This window comes from Mizuhopecten yessoensis, unplaced genomic scaffold, assembly GCF_002113885.1.
Source record: "Mizuhopecten yessoensis strain PY_sf001 unplaced genomic scaffold, ASM211388v2 scaffold715987, whole genome shotgun sequence".
NCBI classification, from domain to species: Eukaryota; Metazoa; Mollusca; class Bivalvia; order Pectinida; family Pectinidae; genus Mizuhopecten; species Mizuhopecten yessoensis.
Window position 1 is genome coordinate 23,217 of NW_018479891.1, and position 24,277 is coordinate 47,493.

Genomic DNA, 24,277 nt, shown 5'->3' on the forward strand with positions numbered 1-24,277 from the left:
AATCTTGGTGGTTATTTTTGTACTAATTAGGGAGGGGGTGGATCCTAGGGAATAAAGTTAAAACCAAAGCTTCCACAGTCATGACGCAAGAAATATGATTCTGTAATCAGAAAACAATCCCTAATTGTTCGGTCATGTTCATGTTTTATTTTGTCTCTACGCTTTATTTGTGCAGGGATTTGCTATCATCTGTTAATACATCATCGACTATCTATTCAGACAAAAACCATCAGAAATCGAAATATCTTTTACACGGAAATGTTTGTACAAAAAGACACACAGTCGGAGTAATTTTCACACTATAGCAAATAATGAAATGTATTCGTAAGGGGTTTTAAAGACCACTTCTATGGTCTTTTTACTTAAAACACACTACCATAAAGCTATTTCATTTCTATAAAATAGATGACTTCAATGCTCAATGACTCAATGCTCGTAAAATGACATGGAGTAAGATGTTTACAAAAATATCGATTCGGTCGTCTGCATGTTAATAAGTCACAAGGTCGCTTATTGTACAAAGTCACTATCGCTCAAACATCATAATATGGACAGGATTGTTTCAAGAGTACTTTGAACGAGTTTTAGACCGTTTTATGCATTGAAACTGTTTCACTGACATTTTATCAAAATACCGTGGAAGCAGTCCAGCCCTCTTTTTTCTCAATCTGTGTCGAGGATTTCTGCATATTATAACTTGTCATATGAGTTTTTTTTATAATTATAAAATTAAATTTTCCCTGGTAAAACAAATATATACCAATAATTCGGAAAGAGACAATAAGTTATGGTGCCTAGAAAATATTAATTCTTTACCCATGATATTCATCTCATGTAAAAACATCTTAATCTGATAACAATGGAAGAACACTGGTAGCATTAAGTGCCTTTGACGCGCCACAAACACTACCGTAACATTGTGTCAAGTCCGGTGTAAAGGTCCGACGTCTACGCTGGGAGAGAGTTGACCTTTACAGTCAGTGACAGTGTATCGTTTTATGTGCCGTTTTGAAGACATACTGACAAATAAGCATAAAAATGTGGTATTGCCATTAAAAATCAAAGATTTTAGGATGAGCGAGCAATTAATATGGACGATCGGAACACAGAGTTACAAATGTGACGAATTGTTACGTATATTTTTAAACATGCATATCTATGTGTGCTGTGACCAATATCAGTATAGTATATGTTTATTTCAGACATTTATAACGAACTTCTGTGAACGGAAACTTTGTAAAATATATTATGTGCTAATTGTTAATACTGTAAAAGCATAATATTTCGTTTGGGGATTTAATTTCGTTTATTTCGTGGTTTTATAAAAACCACGAAATATAATCCCAACAAAATTTTAAGCACACGAAATATAAAACAAACGAAAATATGAAATAAACTATTAATGTAATAATTAATGCTCATACCATGTACCCCAACAGGGTAATATATATACAAGAGTGACTGGGCTATCCGTACCGACAAATTATAGATCCCCCATACCTGCACATCTACTTATAATACACTGTACATAATTTAATATGCATATCTGAACTGTTCAAATTTGTTCATAACATTTAGATATTAAGTCTTGATAAACGGCGTAATTATCATCACAGGCACAGAGGTTAACACGTATAACAATAGCGTGTCAATCAAGCGTTATATTTGTAACACAGTTAATTCGCTCTTTGTATGTACATTGTAAATCATAGAGCATGACGGACTCGACCGATACCCATCGAGTGAGCTTATTTCGCCCGTTCCTACCTGTACCTCACAAGTCGCGCGGTGAAATCAACTTATATAGAAATATTTACACAAAAAAAACACTAAATATTCCCTTTTTAATAATTATCAAATATTCTTTTCAACGAAGAGAGTGTATAATGTAAACAAAGCAGTCGTCGTCAGTTGTTTACGACATTGTTTCGGTGTCCGACAAATGCTGTCAGGACGGTAGCCCCGTTTTTGACACTTTTTTAACGGAGACACGAGGAAATAAACTTCTAATGCAATAGAGAAACTATTGCTGAAATGATTGAAAACACACGTCTTTTTTCTGGAGTAATATTGTCATTGATTTTCTCAAATTATGTGTCAAGGTAACCGTGAATATTAATATGAAAGGCCTGCTCGTTTTCTTATCAGAATGTGTGTTATACACTCTCGGTAGGCCTAATTATTTCCATTTTAGATAGCTATAAACTACCACACAGGTTTTAGACTAAATCATATGACCATCGGGCGATGGTCTTTCTATTATTTTCCACTGACTGGGGTGAAGCGAGGACTTATTAATTTTTTGGGTTTGACACCTTGACGATAAGACAATATGTCCGGCTAACCGTAGTCTACATCGCCCGAGGTTATCAACTACGGTTAGGCGGACATATTGTCTTATCGTCAAGGTGTCAAACCCAAAAAATTAATAAGTCATTGCTAAGTTTTGCATATGTGTACTTATATCATGGAGAGAATCAATTGCAATATCAGTATATGTATGCAAGATTTCAAACTTTGATGATAATCCATTTAGAAATTGTTGGCACAAACATTGCTAACCTATTCATACAAGTGCAAACCACTTTTAACAGTGAAAAGTTCAGCAACAAACTCATGACTGTAAAGTATGCTAGCTTGAATAACATATTACTCTGTCATAAGTTTTTATTGATTGTTATTCTTTCAACCACCATTCCTTTATTTGTCCAGACAACAAAATCAGCCCAGTAAAGTTTTGACACAGCCATTTGTCCCATGACTTGATACAGTAGTACATGTAATATTGGTGTTAGTTTAGAAATAATTCACTATCAATGTTGAGCTCACAACATTTATTGCACATTCTGTAGGTTTGTTATGCCATTTGTCAGAGGTTTTGCCATATGGACAATTTATTTCCAGAGCACCATACAGATCATGTAATTAGTTCATCCGCACTTGCACCTAAAAAGAAAAATGTTGGCTGATATAAACACCCATGTCCTTCACTTCAACATCCCCACTACATTATGCCATATGTTCTTTAATGTATGCCGATCTGGCGCTGTATTCTCATAGCGTCTACCATGCTGTAATGGGTGCCAGTACTTTATTTTCTTTTTCTTATATTAAGCGTTCTTGTCACTGACTAATAAGCGGTCCCATGCTGGTCACTTCCTTTTCCGGATTGATTCCATATTTGTTGTAACATGTGATTATTGTGCGTTGTGTTACATACAGTCTTTACTATCAGAACACGATTTCTTTCCTTATTGGCGTGGTGGCAGCGGACTACCCATGCCTAACAACGTAAAAGGCTGATCACTCGGACGCATAACATATCTAGGACATGTAATGGACATAGAGTAGATAGAGTTAGATGCTCCCAAAAAATTGTTGACAAAGGTATCAAAACGATAACATTTCTGCTAATACATCGCGAATATATGCAAAACTACACATTTCACCTTTTACACAAAACAAAAAACACTTACATGATAACATCGGTGTTTAGAACATAGGCGTTAATACTCCAACAGTGTTAGAGGTTTACACGGTGAGATACTCTTGACAGGCGCCGTGTAACCTCTAACTACCAATAGCTGATTTTCCCGATGCTGACGATCAAATTTTCAAAGTTCGGATTTAGAAAAAGGATATCGTGTTTACATAAATTTAAATGTTCAACAGGGTCAAATAAATATTCCTTTTCATAATCAATGATTAAATCAGAAGAATTTCGTGTCAAAGACATAAATAATGAGTTTTTCCTCATTCGAAGTGAAGCAGACAACCTTTGCCGTGATTTTCCGGTTAATACAAATATGGATTACATGTAATGTTCTACAAGCAGAAAACAAACAAACTCCTTTGACATCCCCCCTGCTATTTTGTATTAACGCAGGAAGCAATGTTTTAAAAGTAGGTCAGATAAGTGCTACAACGACATTGACATGTATTTTAAGTGTTCTATTCCGTAATATACTATATATTTATGTCTGTGGCATACATATGAGATCTATATTATATGAACCGTGAGTAGACATCGTTGTCATGAACTGTTAACCACTTAACTGAGTTTTTCAAGCCGATTTAGGCCTCTTAGGTTAAGGAGTTAATAGTCATGCAATATTCGCACGTTGCGAAAAATCTCAAACCGGAACTACCGTTGACTGACGGCGCCAATGTTTATTAGCGGCCAACTATAAAGGGGCGTAATACCTGGATAGCTTACATCGTTAGAAATATATGAAAGTTCATTTATTTCTATTTTACTGTATCATATATAATTTTATCAGGTTTGATTATTGCTTATTATTTAGCTGAATTTGTACAATTTTTTAACTTTAACTGATACAGAAAATAATTATCGAAGTATAATTGTGCTAATTATTTTATATTATTAATTTGTAAATTAGTGTCACCACAAGTACATGCCTCATCATTCAGAAACATCCAATATATAATTTATTGCGCTACCTTGAACTATATCTGGGTGGGTTTTTTTTGTACTTTTTTGTAAAATATCTCCAATGTACTTTCAGACTTTTGTTTGGTACTAAATGTCAATAATAACTATCATACACACAAGAAATACACCGGGTATCGTGACACTATGCAGCAACAAATGACATTTTCTTTTTCTTACGGAGTGTGGGGTCAAATAAGGGCCATGACATTGTCTTTATATTATGTCCAAGTCAAATATTCAAGGTACAGGTGATAACTCTTATATTATATTTTTTTATCTCTATGAAACTGACAATGAAACCGTTGACCAAACCTTGTTTTGGGAAGCGAATACTGTCTTTAAAATCGATTGTACATGGAAATAAGAACATGAATATCAATTTGCGGTTTCCATTTTAAAACCATGCTTTAAAATAAACATTCAATTTATGTTAATCTCATTTTTCTTACAAATATATATAACCTTTTGATGTTTCAAATGATCTGTTAACGAGGATATTTATATTTGAAATGAAAATATGTGTATATGTATATAATCCATAAATAACGTAAAGGAATCAATGTTTTAGTTCGTCATCTCCTTCCTGTACAACATATATCGTGCCTTTGTTTTGCCTCTAGAAACCGCTGCCGAAGTTACCAGTGCCAGAGCTACACAGCACATTCCAGAAATACCTGGCCATCATACGACCCATCGTGTCCCCCCAGCAGTACCTCAAAACAAAAGCTCTGATCAAGGAGTTCTGTGATCCGGGGGGTGACGGCGAGATCCTACAGGAGCAACTGAAACTGTTCGCCGAGTCCAAGGAAAATTGGGTATGCATACATTGTTCCTATTGACCTACTGAAAACACACAAAACGCACTTTGTTTCAGTGATATGGTTAAGAGCTTCTTTCAAGATAAAAAAAATTGTCCTGTTACGATAGCATTATTACTAAACATAAGGATATGACGTTTTCAATTTTAAGACATTATCTTAAAATGCAAATAAGTTTTGAACAAAACGAAAAAATACCGTTTTAATACGTTTTAAGTAAGAAAATTCAATTTAAAATACAAAATGTCTTTTATTTCAGCAACAATTCTTTTGTCAGTAGCAAAAAATTCTAGCTATGTCAATGTACATGGCTCAAGCATCTAAATACACCAGTAATGTTAGAACTGCCGCCTATACACTAACACATGTACTTCTTCCAACTTTCACATTATCGGAAGAAAGTACACATTGTTGAAATGAAATATTTCTACAATTCGATAATCTGTTTAAAAGCAAACTTCTTGAATTGCACGTTTTTGTACATTTATGTTTCTCGTTAATGGGCAATCGCATTGCCAAGCCGCAAAAGTGTGAGGCCAATAAACCGGGCGGACTGAGCCATACTGGCCTTTATTGAGCAGCCGTGATTAAAGAATACTTTTATTTGGACAAGATTTTGTATAATCAAAAACAGCAGCAGACAAGTTGGGTAATTCGCCGCTATGTGATCGCCCTCTTTCCGAGCACAAAGCCTTTCAAGCAAGCAATTAAGGGAAGGCATCTTTGTTTTGTGTTGGACTGGTGTCATTGGAGATGGGCTTATTGGATGTAAATTCTCTGTAACTTGTACCAGTCCATGTAACGTATCTGTAATTAACTGTTGAGAGATGGAAGGGAAACTTGGGAGAGTCACCCAAAGCAGTCATACATCACGCCAGATAGTCCAGGCCCTCCGCTTAGCGTCCATCCATCAGGCCGTACCGCAACACAATGTGGGATCCATCCTATAGACCAAAATCTATTTTTATCATTAGAGATAAAATATGGCGAGGAGCTGCTGATGGTTCTAAGTGGTATTAACGACATATAGCACGATCTTACCTAACGTGTATTTACAATCGTTACTTTAGTCTCTAAAATCCGCACCGGCAGCTCTAAGAAGTGATACTTTTTTTTCAGATTTATATTCAAACGTTTTGTTTATTTTGACTGTTTTGAGATGGTGGTTTTGTTTTGTTTTGTTTATCTTTAATGGTTTCGTTTGAGGTTTTATTAAGTTCATGCTACATACAACATTAAACGTTGAAAGGGCATTAAACCCGAACAAAACAAAACATTCTATAACGTAAAATTCTGTGAGCTTTGCTGGGAGGTGTTCGTAAGTTTTATGGTGTATATATGTTGTGGTTCAATGTTCTATCGAATATGAGGTGGCGGTAGATTGTTAATATGTTGTAGAATTGTGCTGCGGTATTCTATAATGTATAAGTCGGGTCATTGTGTGATGTTCTGTGAAATGTTGGGTTATTGTGTGATATTCTGTAACATGATGGGTTATTGTGTGATATTCCGTGATATGTTGGGTTATTGTTTGATATTCCGTGATATGTTTGGTTATTGTGTGATATTCTGTGAGATGTTGGGTTATTGTGTGATTTTATACAAAGTGAAGGATATTAGTTGGGTTATTGTTTGATATTCCGTGATATGTTTGGTTATTGTGTGATATTCTGTGAGATGTTGGGTTATTGTGTGATTTTATACAAAGTGAAGGATATTAGTTGGGTTATTGTTTGATATTCCGTGATATGTTTGGTTATTGTGTGATATTCTGTGAGATGTTGGGTTATTGTGTGATTTTATACAAAGTGAAGGATATTAGTTGGGTTATTGTTTGATATTCCGTGATATGTTTGGTTATTGTGTGATATTCTGTGAGATGTTGGGTTATTGTGTGATTTTATACAAAGTGAAGGATATTAGTTTTATCACATAAGTGTTGAATCTTGTTATAGTAATACAAGCAATTTTCAGACCATGAAATACAACGTTATGCATTGCACATGTGTACAGTATTTGCAAAAAATATCAATTTTTATAAAATCTTTGTAACGATCTCTACCAAATACGGAAGGTATGTGATAAAAGAAAGACCACACCCTTGTGTTTTTCTAACGAATCAGAAAGTACGAGTTTATTGCGCGGACATATATACGTCCGCGCAATAAATGAGTGCTTTCTGATTCGTTAGAAAAACACAAGTGTGTGGTCTTGCATATACATTAGATGTCAGACTTCCATTAGAGGTTCCAGGATATATACCTCGGTACTTCTATGAAATTTAGTAGTACGGTTAGATAATGAATTACCGTGTACATTGTTTTATAAGGTTAAGTGTTATGATTAGATACTCTAGGATGTTAAGTGTTTTGGAGGTACAGAGTCTTCAATTAGGTTTTATTCGAAGTTATATTATTATGGTGTCATAGTTCTTTGACGTGCAATGCTTATTGTATGACGTACAGACTGTATGCATTATAGGGATTCGAACTAATTTATGAAGCACATTTTCTATGCTATCAGGTTTGGTATATCGTATGGTCCGACTTAACACATCGGGGATTTGCACTGTTAGGTAATTGGTTCTAGAAAGTAGGGTCGTCCATGTAGAGATAGAACCGACACCGTGTTGTCTTAGCCTGACTTAAAAATCACCTACATCAAATTATAATCTGCTTCTACTAAGGAAGCAAATAACGTTTATATATAATATACAAGTGCATCTGCACCGCTTAAATTGGCCGTAACTTGTACGAAGCAAAATGTATGTGCACATAACTTTTCTATGTTAATACTGTCATACTAGTAAAGTTTATGACTACGAGTTTTAAGAAACTTTCCCAAATGAGATCAACTGCATGTGTTACAATCGGACTATGATCAAAAAAAACTATTCCTTCGAAAACATTATGAAGGATACCTGTCTCGATACTATGCAGGTTTTCCTATATACAGTAGCCTCCCCTCAACGGTTAGTAAGTAGCTCAATCTGTTAGATAGATAGTATAACCACGAAATTAGATAGTCCGTGGTATAACAATCCAAAGTCAATGCTTCGAAGCGCTGTCTAGCCCTGTTGATATTTTTACACTAAGAACAATGTTGTTGATTGTATTTTGTTTATTTTATCTTAAATTTTTTTTCATAAAAGTCCAGCAAGATTTTCTTTTTTAAAAAAAAATGATTTATCGTACTCATAATCATGCCCGAAAAACAAATTCTCATGCGAAGTTACAGTTTTTTCTGGCGCTGGTAGAGGGATAATTTTTTTCGGTGGTACGGGGATTTTAAATTATTATTTATACCGATGACCTGAGTCAAGAAATCAGCAAGAAAACCAAATTCGAACTTAAAATCGACAAACCTACGAAAAGCTGAAATATTTACACAGACACTTTTAAAAAATGTACTAGGCAAATAAGGCCAGGTTTTTTTGTGTGAACGGTAATCGTCTCTGCTTCATCGACGACACCCGCCTGTAAATCTAGGTCAAATCAAGTAATGCCATGTCCTCTTAGGGAGAACTAGGGTAGCGACAACCAAACCACAAGGTAAACTAAAGAGCATGCGCGAAGTTTATATCATACAAACATGGTGGCGACTATACATTTTATCCATATACGTCATCAACCTACATGTTTGAAAACTTGTCTTGTAAGTGTGTACGTCAGCAGTCGACATTTATAACGGAAACCACGATGTTCAAGTAAATAAAGCATTAAACATATCGTCCACAGCATTAATTATTTATAACTGAATAGAAAATTCTTAACGACGAGATTTAAACAAGCTTCATTTGGAAAATGTAGAAAGTACTTACAGGAATAGGTGGAGTATGACATACCATGTGTACTTTTAGTTGGAATACAACCAAGCTTACTATAACTGTCGCTGTCTGTCTGGTTATGTAGAAGATGAGAATATCTGTAGGCATACTTTATTAAATTGAAACATGAATTTACCGCTATTGACGATGTCTCAGTCAGAGCAACTACTAAAGTCCGAATTGTCAGTGTACAAAACTAATTAGTTTGACCGGCTTCATTTCGTCATAAACTGTGCGCAAATCTCAAGAGTCACAATTGGATTTTTCTGCCAGAGTTAAAGACATTCTGTCGATCGATCATTATCGATGATTTTATGACAAATAATGAAACGAACACGCACGCGCGATCGTCAGCGCGTGAAATAAATATCAGAGATATAATAGCCTTCAAAGATAGCCATCCAAGTCAAACAACAATCGATAACTGCATAGGTGCTTGTTTCATCGTCTTCAAAGGAATGCTTCGATGATAATTGGTTTCTCGCCCCAATAGGTCCAATTACCATTCATAGACATGACATTTTTTCTGCGATGATTGATAATATAGATTTAAATGGTGTTTTTATGGTTATATAAATTGAAATTTCCTCAATATATGATATGTATGAACAAATATATATTGTCATCATTTTGGGAGTTTTGGTCTCTATCAGAATGTCTAGACTATTGCAGCACTTTGAAAACACAAATAATTGTGACAAAGAACACTGGCTCTGACCAGGGGTATCATTAAGAAACTGGAGAAAATAATAATTGTTTAATAATTTTATATGTAATGATAATTAGTTTCGTTGGCTAAGATATGTATATTAAAGTATTTATCAATGTATATAAATATATAAAGGAAATTAAATTCAAATGGTGGTCAGTTCATGCAGCGGATAACACACTCGCCCTTCACCAAAGCGCCGGGGTTCGATTCCCCGGTCGGACATAAAAAGGCATGGGGTTTCCTGCCCTGACCACGTGGGTTTTCTCCTGGTACTCCAGTTTCCTCCTACAGTAAAAAAAAAAAAAACCGGGCGCTAACATCCTGGCCTACAATAGTGATTAATATAAGTTGCAATGACTTGTTTCATCATTGTTGTAAAATGAAAAAGTGGTGTTTTTTTGTGTTTTTTTTAAATTCAAATCATTCGTATTACACTTAACTTACGAGTCATCGCACTACGATGGCCGACAAGAGCCTGACAAACAGATGTGAATTTTCATATCTTTTTGTACCACGGTACACTTTTATATGGTACACAAAGATATGAAAATTCAATTCTTTGTGTACCATGTAAAAGTGTACCAGGGTACATACAGTTTATAAACAACTTTACCAAAATGCTCTTTACTTTCACATGTATATGTAGCAACAGCCGATATAAGCCGGCAAAATTATTTGAATTTTCATATCTTTCTGTACCATGGTACACTTTTGCCCGGTACAAAAAGATATGAAAGCTTCTCTCCTTTTAGTACCGCGTTACACTTTTTTCATTTCTTTTTGTACCACCTACGGTACAATAGATATGAAAAAGTGTACCATGAAATCACGCGTTACACTTTTTTCATATCTTTCTGTACCGTGGTACAGTTTTGCCCGGTACAAAATAAAAGCTTCTCTCCTTTTAGTACCGCGTTACACTTTTTTCATTTCTTTTTGTACCACCTACGGTACATATAGATATGAAAAAAGTGACCACCAGGGCATCGGAATGTTGTTATCAGACACTATGACCAGAACTGACCCCGAATAGTGAAGCCTTAATTACAACGTCGAAACAAGTCGTGAAGTTCATTAATCACTTCTGATGAAAAACAGAGTTAGTTGCAATTGTGTAAGTAAAGGGGCCTTGCCAGGGTCTCCAAAAGGGATATAGGACATCTGAATATTTTTGTCATTTCCCTTGTTTTGATAGATGTCCAGATTATAAAAGAATCGTACAACAATATAAAAAGGTACACTATCCTTCAAAGTAATTAAATTGATTGTCCCCTTGTCCCCTACGGACCCTGTCGGCGTTTTCAACTGATTTGGAGTTTCTTTCATTTGAGAAGTTGAAGCAGATAGAATACATATTAGAAATGTAAGTATTAGAATAATAATCCATAATGATTTCCTTTTTAACTAAAAACATTTATAAAATTCGGTACAGGATATTGAATAGTTGATTTCAATTTAAATGAGTAAGTAATAGTTTGGTAGCTCATTTGGTGTAATAAAAATAACAGACATTCCGTGCGATAACATTTCATTGTATGTGATGACAGCCTTATGGGGGTGTAATTTGTCATACTTAGTAACCTTTTCGTCTGTTGGTTTCTCATGTTTCTGTACCATGGCTGTTTTCGGCCGTTATTTTGGTACAGAAAGATACAAAAGCAACGAGTTCTGCTTTCCTCTCTTTGTGTACCATGGTACACTTTTACGTGGTACACAAAGATTTGAATTTTAATATCTTTGTGTACCATATAAAAGTGTACCATGGCCCAAAAAGATATGAAAATTCACATCTTTTTGTCAGGCTCTTGTCGGCCATCGTACGAGTCTTATGAGTGAACGATATATTCACCGAATCTACCGGATTGGGAAGATCGTGGTCGGTCATTGCACGTAAAACCATGAAGCTGTATATATGGCGTGATTTATCGATACCAATTCGTTATGTTTGACAGCATCATTTATTGACGTGTACATCCAAACATGAATGTCGGATGAGCTTCAAGGACGCATGTGGCACATGGTTCTTAATCAATAAGTCATGCGAGGGGAGAAACAAAGTCCATTGAATTTGAGGAACACCAGTTTGTGTGTTGATCTTGCTATGTTTGGTGAGTAAACAGCATCACAGGAAGGCGGGATGATACTGTGTAAACGGCCAGATGCACATTCATTGTAAGGGAAATAAATACAACAAACTAGCCGGCAGTAAATTGGCCTAACTGGAAGTCCAATATCTTACGCCTGTAGCTACAGCTCTTTTATCTCCTTTTTATAAAACACTGCTATCTCGGTCCAATCCCGACGAAACAACATTTCCATGATGAAGTGAAGTCTCCGCCTGAAGCAAGATGACACAAGGATAGGCGATTAGAAATCAAGCGTCCATAATCCGGGATAACGTGCTCAAGCCCTGTCGTTTATGTCAAAATCAGCCAGTCCGGGCTTCACATGATTATATTACTCCGTGGTATGGAGAATGAAATGTATTCAGCATCTGGCGTGTTAATAAACTTGGTATGTCGTGTTCTATTTATTTTTCTTGTTTATCATTAATTTTAGTAATCATCACAAAAAATGTGTCACAAACCCTTTGTCTGAACTCTAGCTATGTTGACGAGAAGACGGTGGTATATTTATTGCAACCCAATCTTGTCAAACCCTCTGAATATATCCGCTATTATTACAATCGTCTCCTTCTAATACAATCCACCCTATATTTTTCAATTGTTTCTTTGCTGTATGTCGTCGTTCCTCTACTTAAATCAACACTTGTTTTTCTTCCATTTTTTACTCCGCCAAAATCCACACTTGTTGTAAACGTTCCTCTATTAAATTCTATCTTTTCGTTCCGTTTGTTACAGTTTACCCTTGTTGTGATCGTACAACTGATAAGCTCTCTATCGTCTCTTTAAACTATATTACGTTTAACTGATTTTCTTCTCAAAGCAGTGCTTGTTGCAACCCTCTTTCTGCTGAAACGGACTGTTTTTGCGAGTTGCAGATATTTTTTCTTACGGATCAGTAAATATCTATTTGCCCATGCAAATGTATGTAATATATGAACGGATAATAGTATAATAGTACACATTATAATTAAAGCTTGTACACATTTAATTATTGCACGTACGTGTACTCGTGTCTCTTCGCCTTACTCGACTTTTGTTCTGTAAATACACTTCGTGTCCCGGTGTCTCCTACATCTGTCAGTACATGTACTCGTGTCTCTTCGCCTTACTCGACTTTTGTTCTGTAAACACACTTCGTTTCCCGGTGTCTCCTACCTCTGTCAGTACATGTACTCGTGTCTCTTTGCCTCACTCGACTTTTGTTCTGTAAACACACTTCGTGTTCCGGTGTCTCCTACCTCTGTCAGTACATGTACTCGTGTCTCTTCGCCTTACTCGACTTTTGTTCTGTAAACACACTTCGTGTCCCGGTGTCTCCTACCTCTGTCAGTACATGTACTCGTGTCTCTTCGCCTTACTCGACTTTTGTTCTGTAAACACACTTCGTGTCCCGGTGTCTCCTACCTCTGTCAGTACGTGTACTCGTGTCTCTTCGCCTTACTCGACTTTTGTTCTGTAAACACACTTCGTGTCCCGGTGTCTCCTACCTCTGTCAGTACGTGTACTCGTGTCTCTTCGCCTTACTCGACTTTTGTTCTGTAAACACACTTCGTGTCCCGGTGTCTCCTACCTCTGTCAGTACGTGTACTCGTGTCTCTTCGCCTTACTCGACTTTTGTTCTGTAAACACACTTCGTGTCCCGGTGTCTCCTACCTCTGTCAGTACGTGTACTCGTGTCTCTTCGCCTTACTCGACTTTTGTTCTGTAAACACACTTCGTGTCCCGGTGTCTCCTACCTCTGTCAGTACGTGTACTCGTGTCTCTTCGCCTTACTCGACTTTTGTTCTGTAAACACACTTCGTGTCCCGGTGTCTCCTACCTCTGTCAGTACGTGTACTCGTGTCTCTTCGCCTTACTCGACTTTTGTTCTGTAAACACACTTCGTGTCCCGGTGTCTCCTACCTCTGTCAGTACGTGTACTCGTGTCTCTTCGCCTTACTCGACTTTTGTTCTGTAAACACACTTCGTGTCCCGGTGTCTCCTACCTCTGTCAGTACGTGTACTCGTGTCTCTTCGCCTTACTCGACTTTTGTTCTGTAAACACACTTCGTGTCCCGGTGTCTCCTACCTCTGTCAGTACGTGTACTCGTGTCTCTTCGCCTTACTCGACTTTTGTTCTGTAAACACACTTCGTGTCCCGGTGTCTCCTACCTCTGTCAGTACGTGTACTCGTGTCTCTTCGCCTTACTCGACTTTTGTTCTGTAAACACACTTCGTGTCCCGGTGTCTCCTACCTCTGTCAGTACGTGTACTCGTGTCTCTTCGCCTTACTCGACTTTTGTTCTGTAAACACACTTCGTGTCCCGGTGTCTCCTACCTCTGTCAGTACGTGTACTCGTGTCTCTTCGCCTTACTCGACTTTTGTTCTGTAAACACACTTCGTGTCCCGGTGTCTCCTACCTCTGTCAGTACGTGTACTCGTGTCTCTTCGCCTTACTCGACTTTTGTTCTGTAAACACACTTCGTGTCCCGGTGTCTCCTACCTCTGTCAGTACGTGTACTCGTGTCTCTTCGCCTTACTCGACTTTTGTTCTGTAAACACACTTCGTGTCCCGGTGTCTCCTACCTCTGTCAGTACGTGTACTCGTGTCTCTTCGCCTTACTCGACTTTTGTTCTGTAAACACACTTCGTGTCCCGGTGTCTCCTACCTCTGTCAGTACGTGTACTCGTGTCTCTTCGCCTTACTCGACTTTTGTTCTGTAAACACACTTCGTGTCCCGGTGTCTCCTACCTCTGTCAGTACGTGTACTCGTGTCTCTTCGCCTTACTCGACTTTTGTTCTGTAAACACACTTCGTGTCCCGGTGTCTCCTACCTCTGTCAGTACGTGTACTCGTGTCTCTTCGCCTTACTCGACTTTTGTTCTGTAAACACACTTCGTGTCCCGGTGTCTCCTACCTCTGTCAGTACGTGTACTCGTGTCTCTTCGCCTTACTCGACTTTTGTTCTGTAAACACACTTCGTGTCCCGGTGTCTCCTACCTCTGTCAGTACGTGTACTCGTGTCTCTTCGCCTTACTCGACTTTTGTTCTGTAAACACACTTCGTGTCCCGGTGTCTCCTACCTCTGTCAGTACGTGTACTCGTGTCTCTTCGCCTTACTCGACTTTTGTTCTGTAAACACACTTCGTGTCCCGGTGTCTCCTACCTCTGTCAGTACGTGTACTCGTGTCTCTTCGCCTTACTCGACTTTTGTTCTGTAAACACACTTCGTGTCCCGGTGTCTCCTACCTCTGTCAGTACGTGTACTCGTGTCTCTTCGCCTTACTCGACTTTTGTTCTGTAAACACACTTCGTGTCCCGGTGTCTCCTACCTCTGTCAGTACGTGTACTCGTGTCTCTTCGCCTTACTCGACTTTTGTTCTGTAAACACACTTCGTGTCCCGGTGTCTCCTACCTCTGTCAGTACGTGTACTCGTGTCTCTTCGCCTTACTCGACTTTTGTTCTGTAAACACACTTCGTGTCCCGGTGTCTCCTACCTCTGTCAGTACGTGTACTCGTGTCTCTTCGCCTTACTCGACTTTTGTTCTGTAAACACACTTCGTGTCCCGGTGTCTCCTACCTCTGTCAGTACGTGTACTCGTGTCTCTTCGCCTTACTCGACTTTTGTTCTGTAAACACACTTCGTGTCCCGGTGTCTCCTACCTCTGTCAGTACGTGTACTCGTGTCTCTTCGCCTTACTCGACTTTTGTTCTGTAAACACACTTCGTGTCCCGGTGTCTCCTACCTCTGTCAGTACGTGTACTCGTGTCTCTTCGCCTTACTCGACTTTTGTTCTGTAAACACACTTCGTGTCCCGGTGTCTCCTACCTCTGTCAGTACGTGTACTCGTGTCTCTTCGCCTTACTCGACTTTTGTTCTGTAAACACACTTCGTGTCCCGGTGTCTCCTACCTCTGTCAGTACGTGTACTCGTGTCTCTTCGCCTTACTCGACTTTTGTTCTGTAAACACACTTCGTGTCCCGGTGTCTCCTACCTCTGTCAGTACGTGTACTCGTGTCTCTTCGCCTTACTCGACTTTTGTTCTGTAAACACACTTCGTGTCCCGGTGTCTCCTACCTCTGTCAGTACGTGTACTCGTGTCTCTTCGCCTTACTCGACTTTTGTTCTGTAAACACACTTCGTGTCCCGGTGTCTCCTACCTCTGTCAGTACGTGTACTCGTGTCTCTTCGCCTTACTCGACTTTTGTTCTGTAAACACACTTCGTGTCCCGGTGTCTCCTACCTCTGTCAGTACGTGTACTCGTGTCTCTTCGCCTTACTCGACTTTTGTTCTGTAAACACACTTCGTGTCCCGGTGTCTCCTACCTCTGTCAGTACGTGTACTCGTGTCTCTTCGCCTTACTCGACTTTTGTTCTGTAAACACACTTCGTGTCCCGGTGTCTCCTACCTCTGTCAGTACGTGTACTCGTGTCTCTTCGCCTTACTCGACTTTTGTTCTGTAAACACACTTCGTGTCCCGGTGTCTCCTACCTCTGTCAGTACGTGTACTCGTGTCTCTTCGCCTTACTCGACTTTTGTTCTGTAAACACACTTCGTGTCCCGGTGTCTCCTACCTCTGTCAGTACGTGTACTCGTGTCTCTTCGCCTTACTCGACTTTTGTTCTGTAAACACACTTCGTGTCCCGGTGTCTCCTACCTCTGTCAGTACGTGTACTCGTGTCTCTTCGCCTTACTCGACTTTTGTTCTGTAAACACACTTCGTGTCCCGGTGTCTCCTACCTCTGTCAGTACGTGTACTCGTGTCTCTTCGCCTTACTCGACTTTTGTTCTGTAAACACACTTCGTGTCCCGGTGTCTCCTACCTCTGTCAGTACGTGTACTCGTGTCTCTTCGCCTTACTCGACTTTTGTTCTGTAAACACACTTCGTGTCCCGGTGTCTCCTACCTCTGTCAGTACGTGTACTCGTGTCTCTTCGCCTTACTCGACTTTTGTTCTGTAAACACACTTCGTGTCCCGGTGTCTCCTACCTCTGTCAGTACGTGTACTCGTGTCTCTTCGCCTTACTCGACTTTTGTTCTGTAAACACACTTCGTGTCCCGGTGTCTCCTACCTCTGTCAGTACGTGTACTCGTGTCTCTTCGCCTTACTCGACTTTTGTTCTGTAAACACACTTCGTGTCCCGGTGTCTCCTACCTCTGTCAGTACGTGTACTCGTGTCTCTTCGCCTTACTCGACTTTTGTTCTGTAAACACACTTCGTGTCCCGGTGTCTCCTACCTCTGTCAGTACGTGTACGTGTACTCGTGTCTCTTCGCCTTACTCGACTTTTGTTCTGTAAACACACTTCGTGTCCCGGTGTCTCCTACCTCTGTCAGTACGTGTACTCGTGTCTCTTCCCCTTACTCGACTTTTGTTCTATAAACACACTTCGTGTCCTGGTGTCTCCTACCTCTGTCATTACGTGTTTATTTGCATATTCCTTTAATTGTTTTCCATTCCCTTATTCTATTTATTGTTCCATTCCAGGCGTATAGCTGGTGGTTGGATGACATGTATATGAAGAATCGCCTGCCCCTCCCAATCAACTCCAACCCCGGGATGATATTTCCCAAACAACACTTCATCGACCGCAGGGATCAACTCCGGTAAGTGTGCACTGTAAAGCACAATGCATCCGATTGGTATTAACAGTGATGGTCCAACAATATTCACGGGCATCTAGAATGTTTATACACCGGGAATGCAGCTAATAAGTCGGCTTATTATAACCGACTCACGTTTATTAGTCCCTGCCGACATAAAAAAAAAAAAGTGTGTATCAATGTTTAACCGAGACATTTAATACACAAGAGTATTTCATCAACACAGTAAACGTACTGTTTTTGAAATCTTTCCAACACAATTTGGCTTGAAGCCGTGAAGTATTCCTAATGTTGGTGACAACCTTAAGTTTTCCGATTACCCTAGCAGTAATAACTTCATAAAACTATTACACGTGCCTATAGTATCAATAACCTGTCAGGTTCTATTTTGTCCCTAAAATGGAAATCAATATGCCCTCCAGCGGCCATCTTGAATTTCATTAAAAGATATTTTTCTTCTGTGCGATATCTCTTAATGGTTTGATGATTTTTATGAAATTTCTGCACACACCTGTAGTATCGATAGCCCACTCAAATTTGATTTTGATTTATTCTTGGGTGGATTCAAAATTCAATATTGCTATCAGTGGTTATTACGGTTTTCGTACAGATATGATTCAAGAATACAGTATATGTTTTGAAGTAATTATCGGATTTGCTGAAATCTTTCTGGTGAACTTACTTTACCCATGACCCCCAATTAAATTTCACTTTCTCGAAAAACAATTAGCTGCCGTGATCTGCTTGTCTGATGATTTCCTCATAATGTCTTTGAAGGGATTATCGGATTGCGATTCACTTTGCCCGTTACATATTTTTTACCAAAGTGCATCGCTTTTGCTTGATACCCAACCAAATTCACTTATTTTGCTAAAAGCTGATTCAATCTGATCGAAGGTGCATCAGTAAATATAATGTATTTCATTTCTTCATCATTGGATAATTGCCATTAGACATCATTAAAAATGACAGCTATACACAGTATGCCAGATATTAATTACGTTACATCAGCTCAGTTAACGTGGGCGACACATCTGCTTCCATGGAATTCTTGTATTGTTTTTAATACAGTGATATTTCTTACTGAAGAAATGTTTCACCTATGACGTTGAAACATTCAAATATCTAGGGGTTTATTCAAAGACAAACTTAACTTCTACTTGCTTATTGCTGTAGAACACAACAGTCACTTGGGTCGCTGTATAATATGACAGAAGAAAGATAACTCGCTACTTACACCACTGCTACCTCGTTTGGTATAGATCGTGAATAAAACCGTTCTTAGAATTAAGGATACATAGATGTTAACCCTATATTTCATGTATCAACTGATGTACATGCTAATACTTCGATAACGTTCAGAGAATAATGACTAAGAAGGTTTTACCCGGAGGGACATGCGTCCTTGAACAATCTATTCTCCTGTTAATTGCTTAGGAATTCAAGGCAGAAGATTAGACGAAATCACATTTAAATTTAAAAAATGAGCTTATTTAGTTTTAAAAAATCTAAAAGAAACATGATCTTTTTTAAGCCAGCATAAAACAAGGTTGATAAACCGAATCTTCGTGAAATACAGGGATAAAATTCCGGAATCCCGCGGGAAAGTACACACCAGTAGCCGAAATGTAAAACACTGCTAACCATCTCCAATCTCAACCATTAGCCGATAATGGCGTCGTGTTCATTTAGCTGTCTCATTAGACGCTTGGAAAATGACCCGTTTATACCCCTTTTGGGAATAGTGTCGAGCGTTCCACGAGCAGTCATATAGGGCTCTCCTCCGCAAACCATTGACGGCAGGACAACGAACTAGCTGGGAATCTAAAACACGTCTCTCCAACAACGTTATTAGAATGGTCTGGAGCTCCGTCGCGAGGCCTACTTGTCATTTTGACAAGCTGTCAGGGTCCCTATGATTCCAGTGATGCCAGTGCGCGGGAGTCGTGAGTGGTCACGTGCAGTGCTCGTTGGGGTTATAACGCGACGCCATTCAGATATCGGCACGACACCGAGTGTGCCCCATAACGGGTGTAATGTTAATTTTCAACAGAACCAATCTTCTTTATTGGACATGGTAAATTGTTTACACGATCGTAAATCTGTGGTATAGGGGTCGGGTTTGGCGACTATTCCACACTTCTCCTTGACTTTCTCCTTGATCAATTCACTTTGTCCTGTTACGTTGAAATGACAAAAGCTGAATGAAGTGTTAAGTGGACGGTATAGGAAGATTTGTTTGTTCGAGGTTGGCCACTTTTTAAAGCAAAAAGACATTGCCAAGACAAGCATCATGTAAAACAGCAATAAACATTAAAAAAATCTTGCGTTTGTGACACCTACGTCTAATAAGTAGTTAAGAAAATAATATATTCAGGGTAAAATTACTGATAGATTATCGCTTGCTTTTTAAGTTTTAAGTACTTGCTTACGTCTTTAATTTAACATTGCTGGTTATTACTTTCTTATTTAATGTAACTTTACTGATCATCGCTTACTTATTCAGTTTAAATGAATGATCATCACTTCATTACTTAATCTAACATTACTGATAATCGCTTCCGTATTTAATATAATATTACTGAGCATAGCTTTCTTATTTAATCTTACATTACTGACGATCGCTTACGTATTTAATCTTACATTACTAATCATTGCTTAATTGTTTAATTTAAGTTATTGATCACATTAATGCAAACCTCATCGCTTATTTTCTAGTATTTCGTCTAACTTTACTCATAATTCGTTATTTGATTTCTCAGACTCTGTCCTACCTTGAGTGCAGCTCAGGGTAAGGTGCGGTTGAACTGAAGCATGAACATTAACTTTAAGATGTGTTTTGTTTCAGATACGCAACGAGACTTATTTCCGGAATACTTGACTACAAGACAATTATTGACGCGTAAGCATTAATCCGTCAAATCACTATTTTCATCGATGTTTCTATGAAATGAAATGTTCTTATCGATATCGTGTCGTGTCATCATCATTCAAAATTGAAGAAACCGTTTTGTTTTTATATTTCATAGACATGGCATAGAGGAGAACTATACAGGCATTGCATGCGACAGTCTACTTTATCGTCGGTCATTATGTTCGTAGCACGTCATGTGCTGTCTTCATGTAAACTCATTTCCTACTCATCCAAAGAATTACGCAAGAATTATCATGAAAGTGGTTACTTTTTGTTAATGATATGAAATTAAGCGGCAACTTTGACGGTTTCGCTTTCATATTGATATCTCAGATTTGTCAATCACTATGAGTTATCACTTCAACAAGATATATCTGCGGCTATTATACAGGAATAATTTAAAATCTGTCAGGGAATTTAATTTGCAGTTTGAAGTTTCTTCATTAACTATTGACATAGGGTTACTTGGATCTTCTGGAAACATAAATGTGAAATTGCATTTTTACTTCATCGGTATTTCATTTGAATTTTGATTTTTGTGATTTTTGTAAAAAAATAACGAAACTGTGTATGCATGTAACACAGACAGAGTACCAAGTCTATGCAGGAGCTAGATATCCCATTCACATGTGCTATAACCGCAGCTGAAAACAAGATAATTCCCTTAACTAGTATTTTCATACACATCGATTTTCTCTTAAATAAAAATAAAAATAAATGAATCTTTAATGAATGTGAATATAAACGTGAGGTATAATTAACGGTAGACTCTCTTTGGTATGATTCTTTATTAGGAATTTATCAACTAAACTCAGCAGCGTTAGACGTACAATTTCACTTCATTCCCAGTCTAGTAATGATCAAGGCAATATACAACTGGTCTCAATATAGCTATTGCATTTTATGTGACCTTGAATTTAAATTGTTTCTATGGAGTTGTGTCCTTGAACTGCTATTCTCGTTCTTTATTGTAGCGACATTGCGCTACATTAACACATGGTCACTGAAGCATTTTCTCACTAACTTGAGAATCTTTGCTGGCTTTATTTAGTTTCAAAACCAACCTATTTTACACAGATTTGATCTGATTTGATTTGATTTTGTTTAACGTCCTAATAACAGCTAAGGTCATTTAAGAATGTGCCTCCATGTGTGTTGTGTAAGCGTGAATGTGTGTATGTGTGCCGGAAACAGGGTATATTGGGGTAAGTGCCTCCCTGTGATAGCGCGGATCTGATGCCGACTTTATAGTGTTATCTCACTGAAATACCATGTCGGAGGCACCCAGTATAGTAATCCGCCCGGTAACATTGTACTGACAACGGTAGAACAAGTCGTTTAACAAAAAAAAAAAAACATTAGATGTATAAAAATTGAGTGTTTATATTTGCCGTTGTATTTATCACCATGTGAACTCGTTGAAGTTCTTTTTAATGAATTTATTATTATATTGTGTTCTGTATTATACAGCCGCTATTCGTACTATTGCATGGTGAACAATTGTAACACTCCTAAGTCATATCAAGAGCCAACATCCGTTCAAATATAAACCAGGGCCCGTATTCATGAAACCTTTCTCATGCTCAAGAATGAGTTCGGTGCTCAAGCATCCAACTTTCTTATTACCCACTTAAATCAGGTCACATGGCCAAAAAGTCAGGTGTAAATATGAAAACCATATTCGGCTTAGAGTCTTTCCAAATTTCTTACAAAAAATTGTCAAAATGATTTTTTTAACTTATCACTTGCACAAGAAATTAGGCTTGAGTAAAGAATCTCAGTTTCGAGCATGAGAACAGTTTCATGAATATGGGCCCAGTAACTAAGGAGACACCAAAGCGAAAGGACACAAAATCATGAAACTGCCACCAAAAGATCTAGAAGCGGTGGGAATCCTAGGGGCTATGAAATGCATTGCACATACTAGACGTTTTTATATAGAATATTGCTGATATCTATACTATCACAGTTTTTGGTCGGTTTGTCTTCTGTCGTCTGGAATGGACCCAGCACCGAATACTAGTAGTGGTAGGAAAATCTATTTTGGCCGATCACCAGTTCATGTATAACTAGTTGACTGATATGTGTGGCAACTCTTGTACTGTATTTGTCTCAGTGGAAATTGGTAATCAATAATAACATTACCAACGTCATATACGAATTTAAGCCCTAAATTTATCTTCCATTACTTAAAACATGACGTATATGCACCATTATTATTATAAAGAAGGATATTTTCCGGGCCTTGTGTGTTGCCAATTCCTGTTGTATCTAAGGTGTGGACAATTGAATACAAAGCAAAAAAATGGCCGATTCTGGCACATCAAAGTTTGGAATCATGTTATAATAAAGGAATGTTATGTTTCATTTATATCAAATTCGCTCCAGAAAAAAACTTCTACGTGAAAATGTATTGATCAACAGGACGATTACACATTACAGCAGAATGTACATCGACAATCTCTTGTCTGGATTAGCGATTTAAGTATGCTCATATGTTACTACTGGAGTGAAACATAAACACATATATTGGTAAATATCAACAAAGTTGACGAAAGTTAACGAAAAGAACTTTGTTGTGACTTTATACAAGACACATGTATTCTCGAAAAGCAACATAATATCCTCGTTATATCTCAACATAAAATGACAGGTTTGGGTGAGAATCTTCTTTTTCCTTGATACCAAACCTTGTACCAATTCAACTTTTTAATAACCCAAAAGTAAATTCGCTTAAATTAGTTTACAGTTAGCTTTCATTGGAATACCATGGCAAGTAGAAATATATTTCAACCAATATCAGAATAAGAACCTGTAAATTATGTTCTCATTTTGTTTTTTAATGTCATATGTGAAAGATAAGTCCTTGTGTTATTGACAACTAAATATTTGTATCCATGTTTGTTTAAACAGAAAGGACTGATATATCAAATATTTTAGGTGATTCAAGTTTGGAATGAGGAATGATGATATTGAATGAGAAAAAAGGCAAAATATTAGTAGTTTGTTTTTCGTAGCAGAAAAAGATTAAATCTGTTTAAGGAACTCGTTTGAGGGTTTCAAACCCACTTTTCATTGATACCACAAAATGGATAGTGAGGTAAAATGGTTAACTTGAACAAGAAAAAGACTCATTATCGAATTGTTTTTTGACCGTATCGTTATAAATATCATGATGTGTAAGTTATGTATTGTTGAGGCAAAATGATTTCGAGAAACCGATTTTTATCATATACCCTTTTTTTTTTTAATCTACTAAATATAGACGAGGTTTACCCATCGATCGAGCCCGTCACAAGATCAAAGGTCAGCCGTTATGTATGGAGCAATACTACCGCCTGTTCACGTCATACCGTGTCCCGGGGGTTAACAAGGACAGCCTAATCTCCAACACCAGCAAACTTATGAGGGAACCAGAACATATCATCGTCATTTGCAAAAACCAGGTAAAAGAACAAAGTCACAAAATAAGTTCTTCGAATATTGAGTGTCACAGAAAATACATCAATGTTTGTAATAACGACAATAAATGTCGATATTATGTGTCAGGAATAACACAAAATGTTGCTTTGTACTTGACTCTTTAACCGGAAGTGTTGGAAAATTGTCAGATTTTGAAGAGTACATTTCTCACCAAACACTCACCAAAACAATACAGGTATTTTGCGTAGGTCTTAACACTGATAAATCAGCACTTAGAACCACACAAGGAAAAATGCCTAGGCTTTATCAATGTCGTCTTCGTATCTGTTTGACATATTTTACAAGCGTACATATAACCTTTGCTTTGAAAGTCCAATTTACGCTTGACGTGCGTCGTGCTTGACATCCGAGTTCGGAC

General features: G+C 37.9%; 1 protein-coding gene across 1 annotated transcript in view; it reads left to right on the forward strand.

Annotated features, from left to right (window-relative positions):
- LOC110441481 (choline O-acetyltransferase-like) overlaps positions 1-24,277 on the forward strand; it is a 52,299-nt gene that overhangs the window by 12,612 nt on the left and 15,410 nt on the right. The window contains exons 3-6 of the mRNA XM_021484642.1: positions 5,074-5,268; positions 17,407-17,525; positions 20,371-20,424; positions 23,702-23,882. Coding sequence (XP_021340317.1) covers positions 5,074-5,268; positions 17,407-17,525; positions 20,371-20,424; positions 23,702-23,882 — 549 coding nt within the window. The remainder of the gene's footprint in view (positions 1-5,073; positions 5,269-17,406; positions 17,526-20,370; positions 20,425-23,701; positions 23,883-24,277) is intronic.